The sequence below is a fragment of the Lethenteron reissneri genome, chromosome 40, assembly GCF_015708825.2.
Source record: "Lethenteron reissneri isolate LAM-NWPU_2019-01 chromosome 40, ASM1570882v1, whole genome shotgun sequence".
Lineage (NCBI taxonomy): Eukaryota > Metazoa > Chordata > Hyperoartia > Petromyzontiformes > Petromyzontidae > Lethenteron > Lethenteron reissneri.
In genome coordinates, this window is record NC_083818.1 from 1,394,859 (window position 1) to 1,407,712 (window position 12,854).

General features: G+C 47.8%; 1 protein-coding gene across 1 annotated transcript; it reads right to left on the bottom strand.

The window, feature by feature from the left end:
• Positions 1-173: 173 nt before the first annotated feature.
• On the bottom strand, positions 174-7,703 carry LOC133352386 (chymotrypsin-like elastase family member 2A). Its single transcript, XM_061567997.1, has 8 exons — positions 7,597-7,703; positions 7,163-7,257; positions 6,147-6,244; positions 3,867-3,992; positions 2,795-2,931; positions 2,305-2,450; positions 1,524-1,676; positions 174-375 (listed from the first exon to the last, which is right to left on the bottom strand). Exons 1-8 carry the CDS (start codon positions 7,634-7,636, stop codon positions 319-321), a joined length of 852 nt encoding a protein of 283 aa, XP_061423981.1. The 5' UTR covers positions 7,637-7,703; the 3' UTR covers positions 174-318.
• Positions 7,704-12,854: the final 5,151 nt, after the last annotated feature.

Below are 12,854 nucleotides of genomic sequence, written 5' to 3' on the forward strand. Positions count from 1 at the left end.
CCCGCTTGTCTATAGTTCCTCCTCGCGCCTCTGAGTTGTCCTCTCTATCTCAGAAATCGAGCAAATACTGGCTCGATCTCTGAGCGAGTATTTGCTGAAACTATTAATATGATTATGATAAATCAAAAGCAATCTTTAATCTAATTCATTAAAAAAATGCCCATCACTGCGGATCACAATAAAACAAATCCTTTATTGAACTACGATTCCATCTCACTCATGGTAATTATCATCATCAAACAATCACAGTTTAGCAATGGAGTCTTCAGTTTGTTCCGCACCAGCTTACAAAGGTGCTCCGTCTTCCATTAGATCTGCTTAGTAATAAGTGACCATCGCATCGGGACCATCACGGGCACCATAGACTTCCATGACCTAGTTAAGGGGGAGGAGCGGGAGGAGAGAGAGAGGCGTGGGTATCAGGTAAGTACAGGTGTACAGTGCAGGGTCGTCACAGTATGCGTGGTTTTCCACTGTTTGCCGATCTGAGCCAGAACCAGACCATTAAACTCTATCCTGGCAAGACATGAATTTAGCTCGGTTGCATCTACACACATCTTGACTCAGTTCACTGCATGTGACATCAGCGGCACGGTTCGGTTTCTGCAGTGGAAAAACAACGTGACATGTCTTGAGACCTCCTGGACTTTACTGCGCACTGTGCTGCAAGATTACTGGTTATGGCTAACATGAGTGGTGATAATTTGGATGATGATGACAAAACATTGCTATAGGTCTGTATGAAACATATTACAACACCGCTGCAATGTCATAAGTCTGGTTTATGGCAATAGTTTTGACGCCAAGTAAATAAAGAGTTACAGTATTTGAAATGTTTTGAGAAAATATTACCAGCGGTCAAGACCACTCGCAAGTCGACAATAACCAATAATAACTAAAAATTATATATATTTTTAACTTGATTAGGTCAGGCGACCTGGCCACAATTGATAGCTCAACGAAGTGGCTTATCGTCAAGTGGACATTTATAGCAACCAAATACTCTAAACGCGTGTTTATAAATGTGGAGGGAAAAACTGGTGGATTCGGAGAAGAATTCACGTGACCAGTGGGAGAACATACAAACTCCAAATATACGGGTCAGAGTTGGGATCGAACCCACAACCTGTATACCAGGCGAGGTAGTTAACATCTCGCCACCGTGGCGCCCATAATAAAGTAACAATGACCAACAACAAGGTGGATAATAACATTAATGACGCTCATGTCAACACTACAAACATCACCACAGTCATCGACATTCATAGAAACGTTCACACCGTGAGAGTGATGATGTTTCCCTTTAGCAACACCCTTAACATGAGAAGTTGCACGACCTCACCACGACTCCCCCATTTACTTTTGACTCGCGATCCGTCTTCTCGTTTTTGATCGCACTACGACCACAGCCGGCTGGATTTACGACGAATCTTAAGAGCGACTGCTGTACTTGGGTGGGAGGTGGCGGCGATGGGGGGGGGGGGGGCGCCCAGGTCCTCCCAGTACCCTCCCGTTGAACTCACGTTGGCGATCCAGTCGTTGAACGCCGACACGCGGGTGAACACACTGGGCTTGCGGATGTAGTTGCAGCCCATAGAAGACCCGAAGCTAGTGATGCCGTGCACCTCCCATATGCCGGCGGAGTTGATGCAGTTCAGGGGGCCGCCAGAGTCGCCCTGCAGTGGCACGGGTGGGGGGTATGGAGGAGAAATGCGGGATCACAGGTGAGGGTGCGATGGAAGGCGTGCGTGTGAAAATGGTAAAGGCGCAGCTCTGGAATTGCTCGCTCCACTAAATGGAGCTCTGGAGAGCCCCACGAGACGGAGCTCTGGAGAGCCCCACGAGACGGAGCTCTATAGAGCGTATATTAAGATATTTCAGCTGGTAAGAGTCTTTGAGCCAAGCAGATTTTTTTGTATGAGGACATTCAGTAAATTAACGCGGAAACCGGCGCACCCGGAATAAACCCACGCATGCGAGGCAGCAATGCTCCATCCCATACAGACAGAAACAGATTATATCAGTCCGCACTTTTCTTCACCGCCTTCTCCTTGCGAGACAGTTATGACACCTCCTTGACGCTCACCCGCGGGAAGGGAGTTTCGTAACATCTATGCGGTGATCAACCAACCTTGGGTGCTGCCTCCCCAGCCACTGGAAGATTACTGGCCACCACTTGCGACAAACCCACCACGTATCAGAGATGGTGGTCACTCCATATCACGAGGCCATTCTCAAGCTAGCCATCCTGGGTTAATCAGGCCCAATTGCTCCGAGTCTTTTCTGAGTAGCGCTCCTCCTTACGTTACACGCCGAGTCGTATCCGTCTCCTCCGGCACAGACCATGGTGGTCTTCACGTTGGTCGACCACCAGGCGGGCTGGCTGCAGGTGGCATAGTCCACCACGGGAAGGTTGGCCTGCTGCAGGGCATCGGGCAGGGCGCCTCCAGCTGAACGTGAAACGAGAATGGAGCAAGGAGGGACACCCAGTACATTACCACAGCAGCATGAGCACATGGAGGGGGGAGGGTGGCATTGGTGCTGGTGGAAGTTCTGACGGTGATGGTATTGGTGGTAGTCGTGGTGGCGGCAGTGGTATTGGTGGTGGTGGCGATGACGGCGATGGTTATGGCGGTATTGGTGTGGTGATATAAATGCGTTCACGAATGCCTGCAAATGGCTTTGAGACATCAGTGGCAGGGTATGTGTGGTGCTGGCAGATGGCCCCACCACCTCTGGACTTCATAGGTGTGCGCAAGCAACAGGAGAGAGCAAGGCGTTGGTCCAGACTCACTGGCGATACGGCCCCAGCCCGTGACGTAGCAGACGTAGTTGTCAGGCAGAACCACCCCAGCGGGGGGCAGGCAGGCCGGCTGGATCTTGTTGCTCAAGATCGCGGGGTTGGCCAGGCGGATGAGAGCGATGTCATTCCTGGTTAGGGCACGGCCAGAGGTCACGGTTAGAGTTCACAGCTGGTGATGTAGGGGGAGGGGTGGGCTGGCCGGGCAGGGCGGCTGCTCCGGGCACCCCATTCCCAAAGATGGCGCCGCCAGTGGCGGCTGGTGGCTCAACTGTGGGTGGTGGCGGCGCTGCAGTAGAGATGGGGGAAGAGCAACGAAATGCCCCCAAGCGCCAAAGTGCCCCACTACGCCCTCTGGTGGTGGCCTTCTTGCTGGACTCGTCGCCTGCAATTTGTATTTATTCAGCGTTTAAATGTGACGGCATCTCAAGTTGCTGGGCGCGAGTTAACCACGTGGCACAGGGGCCAAGAGGTGCCGAGATGGCGCTGCTGAGATCCTGGGTTTGGATGCCAGGTTTCAGCCACTCGTGGTTAAATTGGGTTCTCAATTGCAGCGAGCTGATGGAGTTGATCGTCTCAGCCCATTCACCAGTTACTGAGCGTGTTGCGTTCTTCCACTTACAGCACTTTGCCTAATATCCAGCTCTGCGAATTAAAAATAAAAAGCTATCGGGTTTGACTGCTCTGCGATGGACATTTATCGGTAGAGAGAGATGAGGCGGTCTTCAGATAAAAAGCTTTAGTTGAATCAATACAAAAATTCCCTCATATTCCTGACACAAATGCGCTCTCGGAGGAAACAATCTCTCCCCGAGCACGCGTCAACATCCCCTATTTATACTGGAGTAATCCGATGAGCCATGAAGCTCTTTTTCACAGATGTACAGCAGGGGCACGGGATAAAAAGAATCACCCAAACACACGAATACAACTAAACCCTACCAGAAGCAACCTGCCTATCACAGACGAAAGCTCAACAAAGTGGCCCATCATTTTGACATTTATAACAGCAAAAGGACCATCTAAATTATCTCAATGCACGTTTCTCAATGTGGAGGTGACTCACCCGCCAGCGACGTTGTTGCCGTTCCATCCGGCGTGCACCAGGATCTGGGCCACGTCATGATACTCGTCTCCGCCCTCCTCGACCGTCAGGAAGTGCTCTCCCAAAGCCACGCGGTACGTGCGGGTGCTACCACAGACAGTGTGACAAATGTGGTGATCTAACACTCGCTGTACCATGGGGTCAATGCAAGCTCATGTTGTTCTGATAGTTACTTTGTGAGTTTAACACGTCACAGCCAATGATTATGGTTTGTCACGTAAACAAAACGTGCAAATTTGTTACGAGTACAGCACACCGGTGTGTTGAAGTGTAAACCCAAAACATTTACAATTCGAGTACTGTGACGTCTCGCCAGTAATTACAACCAGCATCATCAGGCGACAGCCAGAGTTGTAGAGAAATCCTATTGTTCCGGTCTTAAATTAGTTGCTTTGTCATTCGCAAATGGGTTTTGACTGCTTCATCCTGAAGTGTTGTATGGTGTGACGATTGCTTCGATGTCTTAACGTTTTCAGACAGGATGGTTAGGGGAAGGGGTTGATATAATGACCTCACTTGTACAGGCAGACCTCGTTTAGTGGCTCAAGATGCATTCATCGGTTTATGGTTTTTCGGTTAACGTTTCGCCTACCATTGGACCCCCATGGTTTCGGTTCGCGTTAACATTGTTGACTAACAATAACATTGTTGATGTAACAGTATGTTTGCATGATATGCATACGATGGCCAATTTCGGCCAATCCGAACGCTCGTTAGTGGGGCTGAGCCGTGCCCTCAGCCAATCAGCGACGCCCATTTGTGAGCGTTGAGACGTCGACTGGCTTTACATTATTACGTTTTCTGTTTTGGCAGTGGAAACAACAGCTCTCTTGCAGACTAATTTTTTAATTATTGATCAATTAATAAGTGAATTCGATTCAACAGTTATTTCGGTTAACAGTTTTCGTGGAACGGATTAACATCAACCCCGTATTAGTGCCTACTTTACTACAGACCAATTCAGACCTTGTTGGCCACCCCGTGCCCTTATAAATCTCAACGTTCATCGCACAAAGTCCATCACAAGAGAGAAACACAAAAATAGACGTTAAAAAACTGTTGCCCGTATTGAAACGGCTGTACGCTGTATGGACCTGAAACTCAATTTCGGGGTAAACCGTACGGGTTGACAGTTATGGATTAAACACGTTAACCGAGATAACTACTGTGATAACATGGATGGTAAACTTGATTTCATAAATAAAAAGAAGAAATGATTAAAGCATCAGTGTGTACTCTACTCTCGAGTGTATTCTCCTGTGCTCCTACATGGCCGCGGTAGAAGACGAGGTTGGAAGGCCGCTGCTGCTACGCTCCCAGTCCGGGTCATGCTCAGAGAAGGACCTTCGCGACCTTGGCGATGGTGCCCTCAGTCTACATTTGTGTGGCGAGGTTTGTTTAACATGGAACCTGAGACTCTACTCCGGTCTCGTCAGTTCTCACTTGGCTAACATTGGGCGAAAAATATTTAAAATTAATTAATAAATGTGATTGTGACTACGAACCGCGATAATCGAATTGCAATGGGCGGGTTCTGGTTGGCGTCGCTCTCATTGGCTGAGCGAATGATGGGGGGTGAGGACCTTTCTGTATCCTCAACCAGCACTGTTGCCTGTTCTCACTCGGGAGCCCTTCATAGATGTTTTGATTTTCTTAGGATTTTTGTTTCTCTCAAAATGCTCTCCAGGAACAAAGAGCCCCGTAACGAATCGGCATTCCACGGTGTCGCGCTAAGCGAGGTCTGCCTCTATTTTGCTTTGATGTTGACTAACAATGCCGGACTGAAAACTCACATCTGCTTTGATGTCCAATCTGTCGCCAATACAAAGATGAGCTGTGCCGTCCTCACTGCAGATTTCCCAGTCAATTTAGTTTCCTCGTATGTAACAGACAGACCCTTGTGGACATGTGAAGATGGTGTTTATATATTTTAGGTCGTGTTGGTGGTAATGAGATGATGGCGATATTGATAAAATTATAGGCGTGCACAAGGACACATGGCTATGGATAGATGCATGTGGACGTATGCGTTGACGTAATGGCGATGTCGATGCAGGTGATGATGATGAGATGGCGATTCTAGAGATGTTAGTGCTTATGATGATAATGAGATAGTGGCACGTTGGTAATGGAAATGATGAGGTGGTGATGATGACGTGGTGTGGAACTCACGTGATGCGATGATATGATGATGAGGAGGTGGAGATGATGAGGTGGTGATGAGGCGGTGGTGGAACTCACGAGATGCAGTGGGCCGCCGTGAGCACCCACTGGGGGTCGATCAGGGTCCCACCGCACGTGTGGTACCAGGCTCCGTTAGACAGGTACTGCAGGGAAATCTACAGCAGCCACAACCACAAGAGACCACCACAACCCATCAACCACCACAACTATACACAAAACAAAAAAAACTAGCATCACACAACATACACTGGACACAGCGATCACAGTCGCAACAACACGCGGACACGCTCATTTAGACATTTGCGTTGGAACAGTGCAAACTTTTTTAATGTGGTTTGTCATTCAAGGTCGGCAGAGTGTCCGGCTGGGAACGATTCGGTGGCTTTTCCGATGCCGAGGGGTCGCGGCATCAATGGTGGTTTGCGTGCAATGGCTTCTCAATCGCATTCGCACGCTAAAGACAAAGATCCCCCTATATCCTCGATAGACCATTGGGGAAAGTTATATTAGCGAGCATTTAAGAAGACCAGCACAGCACCCGGCCACCTTAGTCTCCCCAGTGGCGATGTTCATACAATGCACCGGGTACGCATTTGCGGCTGAGTCGACCTAGCGGAGGCCCAGGACCGGTTCAGACAATCGATACTGGTGTTAGCCGTGATCGAAAATCGAATCTCGGGTCGCTCGGGTTCGTCACACCCAGAACCAGTGCCACGCTGGCCGAGCAGCCTTTCTCTGTAGCTTCAGTGGCAGCTATCTGGAACTCTCCCACTGCAGCACATTCATAGCATCCAACCACCATCAGCACCAGCTCAAGACTGACACCTGTTCAGGCTCAGTTGTTCAGGCTCTAACTTGTTTAGGCTATCCTTTTCAGTTGCACCTGTCCAGCCTCCCCCGTCCCGGCTCTCATCTGTCCAGGCTCACCTGTGCAGGCTGTTGTACGAGAGACTCTGGGCTTCGACTGCACGCCTCTAGACTCTTGAACATCGCGTCCGATTTACGAAATAAGTGCGCCCTATAGATTGTGGTTATTGTTTTCTAGGCTCGCGGAGCCAGACCGTGGCACGCACCTGCCAGGGCCAGCTGTTGGGCTTCGCCTCCACGCCATTGACGACGCGGCTGTCGATGGGAGGGTAACTGGGCACCCCACAGCCCTGTGCAGTCGCTGTGCAGACACGGGCACGCCAGGGAGACACGAGGAGACACAGAGGCATAGGAAGACATGAGACATGGGGAGACACGAGGAACACAGGAAGACATGGCAAGACTCAAGGGGATGCAGAGAGATACAGGGGGGCATAGAGAGACATTGGAAGCCGCAGTGTATACGTGGGAAGATACTAGGAAGACATGGGGAAACATGGGACCATGCGGAGCTATGGGTTGGTACAGGAGAGGCATTGGCACATTGGCGGTCACGGTTTTAGAGGGATGATGAGTGAGTTGTGATTATGGTAGTGGTGGCAAAGGTGATGATGACAACGATGATGATGACAACACCTACCCTGCACCAGGAGGAACACGGAGGCAATCAGGGCCAGCATCTTGTCCGAGTCTCGTTTCAAGTCGGTGAGTTCCTGCTCATCGAAGGCCCTTTTTATAGAACCTGGGAGGTGGGAGGCGGTTTGGAGAGGTGGGGGGGGGGGGCATCATTAGAGCTCCCATATGATGCCCCCCCCAACCCCCTGGATCCCTTACAATTGTAATTGCGTACGGTCTTTGATAAGAGCGATGATAAAATTATCAATAGTGGTCTTGAGAAGATTGATTTGCTGGCAAGGAGTTATATGGGTTTGTGGGACACTTGTGTCTGCTTTGTCCTGTGTCATATGCTGGAAGGTGATTTAACTGATCAATCGAGTTTTTGAGTGATTACTTTTTAATCAGACATGATTAATGAACTAAGGATAACCATCACACTCGAAACTGGTGACGGAAATGGCATGCCCAAGGAGAGAACCTGCAACCTCTCACTATAAACTGAGCAGAATGGTGTTGACTGTTGAATATGGATCATTTTATCGTAAGATAGTGACAGTTGGCAACAGCTTGGGAAGACCTTCACCCAGCAGTGGATAGATCATGGCTGAACCCAAAAACTACGAACCACAAAACGGAGCACTATTCTCTAACCATGTAGTCCGAACGCTTGACCATCACTTTCATGATATCCCTAACACTATGGCCACCCCCCACACCCCTGCCTTTGCCGTGTGCTCTGGTTCCCAGCTGATTGCAATGACGGCACGAGAATGGAGGACGGGGGGGGGGAGCGATAAGCACGACAGATATCAAGAATTAATCTCCCGGCACCATCGGGCCGTTGAAACGCACCTGCTGGACACCCACACTCCAGGTGCGACGTATGGAACGGTCGCAGATAATTCCGTATCTGTCGCCATCCTGCCAGAGGCCATCGATGGACCGGACCAAAAATAGGCCAGACCAAAAACATAAAAATAAAGGTTTGGGCGCAATTGATTTGTCACGCCCGTAGTCGTCCAGTTGTAAGTTTCTCACGATGGTGATATAAGTCCACGATGTGACCGCGGAGAGACGGTGACCAAACGACGGAAAGCATCGACGACGTTTCGCAGGAAACCTCGAGTGTAGCCACCACCGAGTGGCGGTCTGTGGCTCGCGACACCTTGATGAGATCACACGTGTGATCTAGTCCATGCCTTTCGACAATGTTACCTCTCTCAGGGAAATGTTAAGTCCATGGGCAATGTTAGTCCATGGGCAATGTGAAGTCTCGGGACAATTGTTAAGTCTATGGGCAATATCATGGGACCTCCTTTGCCAGTACCAAAATATGAGAATAGGCTTACCCCTTTTATCTGGCAACAATACAGGTGTTAAGATGTTAAAACACCGAACTTTGGTCTAATTTCATTTGAGACTCGGCTCGAAATCTGTCTCTAATGTGGACCAATCAGTTTCAAAGACAATGCATATATTATCACAGTATGTTTTTTGTTTGCATTCTGACCACAAGTATTGTGGTTAATGCAGACATGATTCCTTGTAAAAGGTTTCAGTTTGGTGTTTTAACATCTCAACACCGTTTTGTTGCCATAAAAAAGGGGAAAACCTATTCTCTGTGGGCAATGTTATATCTCTCGGGGAAATGTTAAGTCTACGGGCAATCTTCTTGGTTCTTTCGGTAAAGTCACGTGGAAGGGAAATAATAAAATAATAAAAAGAAAACATAATAAAATAATCCTCACGACGTTTCGGCCACAACGCAAGCAGCCATCAGGTGAAGAACAGGTCTGTCGGAAAGACAGCGTCTGAATGAACACCACCAGGCTTGGCAGCGTATATTTAAGCTGGGTTGGAGGGGGAAGAGCGCCTTGACAAAGGAATTTGCATATCAAGAGGAATTTAGCATATTTATGGGAAATGCAGATATGGGATTAGTCACTACTTGTGGAATGCGTAGGAGGTGGGGGGGGGGGTTTCATAGGCATATTATGCCCGTGCATTATGCAGGATTAGCAGCATCAAAGGGAGGGAGTAGGGTTAGCATTAATAAAGGGAAGGAATGTTAATAGTATGGAGCTACAGCAACTAAACCACCACGTAAAAAACTAAAATATAAACTACATCAGTATCATCAATATACTAAATATACTCTCCAATAAGTCATACATTACAATTCTATGTCACAAAAATATAATATGCCTCCAGCTAAACTTTTTTCTCTTACATCACACGGGTCTACCTGTACTATATACTGCCATAGACAAACTCAACATTAAATTATATACTGTATTACTATACACCATCTATACCTTAGACTATACATTGTAATATTACACTATGTATTATTCTACCCACCCTACTGTATACCACACTGCTCTCTAACAAGAGACCGGACCCACACACCGAAAAGCTAGACGTTAACAAAGTCGTAATTAATCACAGTAACAGGTCTATTTCTGATGGTCTGAAATCCGTTTTAGCTAAAGGACTAAACTTTGCAGTCACACCTGGACACATACCAGTTAATGATATCATTGCCCAAGTAGATGTGGCTCTCAAGGGCCTGGGTCACATCGCTGCAGACGTAGCAAGATCTGAAATCGCAGCAACCCTCAAAAACGCTAAGATGCCAGCTAGCAACATCAGCAAAGATGAGCGTTTTGAATTAGCTCAATTAAAAAATAGGGATGACATTGTCATCCTCTCAGCCGACAAAGGCAATGCCACTGTCATCATGGACAAAATAGAATACAACAACAAAATTCAAGAACTACTCAACGATGTCAGCTATACAAAAACAAAAAGAGACCCCACTAACAGCCTCGTCATTAAAACCAACAAAATCATTTCTGATTCAACCGCATTAATTGATCAAACCAAACAGTTCTCGTTGAAACCTTCTGCAGCCAGGCCACCAAGATTATATGGCTTGCCAAAGATACATAAAGAAAATACACCCCTTCGTCCCATTGTCTCTACTATCAACTCCCCCACCTACAAACTGGCTCGTTTTTTCTCTGAAATCCTGCGGCCTTTCACTGGAAAAACCACCTCTGCGGTACTAAACTCTACTGACCTGGTATCGACAATCAAGGGGATGTCCCTCTCCCCAGACGACCTGCTTGTCAGTTTTGAGGTGGTTTCCTTATTCACCAAAGTTCCTGTACCTGACACCATCGCAATCATTGAAGACTTGGTTCATCAAGGACTGAATACTGAGGCACCCCCCTGGTGAGACACTGCTTAACCAATACATACTTCACCTGGAATGGAACTTTCTATAAACAAACTGAGGGCACCCCAATGGGCTCCCCCCTATCTCCGGTTGTAGCCAATTTGAGACTGATGCCATCCAGACTGCCACTCTACGCCCGACCTTATGGAAGAGGTACGTAGATGACACTTTTGTCATCTGGCCACATGACCGGCCTGCTCTAGACCAATTCCTCGACCACATCAATTCCATACAGCCATCAGATTCACCATGGAAGTCGAAAAAGATGGCAAGCTACCCTTTTTGGATGTCCTAATTAAAAGGAGACCTGATGGTTCAATGAGCCACTCTGTCTACAGGAAAGCCACCCATACGGATGCTTACCTAAAACCGGATTCCCACCACCATCCATCCCAGAAGAATTCCCTCATCAAGACTCTATACCATAGAGCCCAATGCATCTCTGACCAGGAACACATTGCCAGTGAACTCAAGCACGTATGCCAAGCTCTTAAGGCTAATGGTTACTCCGACTACACAATCCGCAAAGCCATCACTCCAACCATCAAGAAGGATCCTGTTGAGGAGCCTTTCAAAACCATCACCTTACCCTACATTGCTGGGGTCACAAAAAAGATCTCCAAAATCCTGATAAAACACAAGAATCCAGGTCCGATTCAACACAGTACATACAATCCGTGATCTGGTCCCGTCTGTAAAAGATGTGGTTCCAGACATACAGTACCCTGGCGGCTACAAACTAAGTTGCCTCTGTGGTAGCAGTTACATTGGAGAAACCAAACTACATGTCTCAGACCGCATCCGTGAACATAAAGCAGACCTAAAACACGGTAAGGACAAACACCTCAGCCGTGGCAGATCACTGTTATAATTCAGTGGGCTCACATGACATTGACTTCTCCAATACAGAGGTTCTCTGCAAGCCATCTGGCTACCATGAGAGATTCGTTCATGAGGTGATCCACATATACAAACACAGAGACAATTTCAACCGAGAAGATGGATTCTGGCTCAGCAATCATTGGAAGGACGTAATAAACCATTTCGGATCTTAACTGATTGTGTTCGCGTTTACGGTGACTTTTAGACCGCAATCCATTCACTGGCATTGACTATATATCTTTTATTCTCCGCAGGGAATGGATTCTTTGCTCCGCTGCAAGTCTCCTACCACCACTCTTCCCATTGACATATTTCGTTGCTTCCTCTTAGTACCTTTCACGCGACGGTCAATGGTATAGTGTATAGCAGATTGTATAATAATGAATAGTATAACAGTTTAATGTTTAATATAATGTATAAGGTAATATATAGTATCGTAATTGTATAGTGAATATACAGCAGTGTGGTATACAGTAGGGTGGGTAGAGTAATATATAGTGTAATATTACAATGTATAGTCTAAGGTATAGGGTGGTGTATAGTAATACAGTATATAATTTAATGTTGGGTTTGTCTATGGCAGTATATAGTATGGGGTAGACCCGTGTGATGTAAGAGAAAAAAGTTTAGCTGGAGGCATATTATATTTTTTGCGACATAGAATTGTAATGTATGACTTACTGTTAGTAGCTCAGCTTATTGAGAGTATATTTAGTATATTTGTAATGCGGGCGTAAACAACCTCCCAGATGTGACGTCACAGGGGGAGGAGTTACGTCACGTGGGGGAGAGGGTTCAAGTCTAAAGGGGGAGAAACCGGAAGAGAAGGGAGAGTTGTTGGAGACTGGGATAGAGTAAGGCCACGCAGGGCGGAGGTTGGAGGGGTGGCGAGATCGCCACACACACGGAGTAAGGCTCGGCACCGTCGGCCAGCGGTGACCGACCCCGGAGAAGCGGGGAGCAGCGGTGAGGCTGCAGTGAGGGCAGCCGGGGGGGCTGCACGAGGAGATCAGCAGCGGGACTGCTACGGAACAGAGAGAGGCTACGGGAGCGACGGCAGCCTCGGGCTGCCAAGCGGAGAGTCTCTGGAAGAGAGCCGTGTGGGAAAAGTATACGAACCCGAATAAAGGACACGAAGACAGACACAGTGGTCGAGT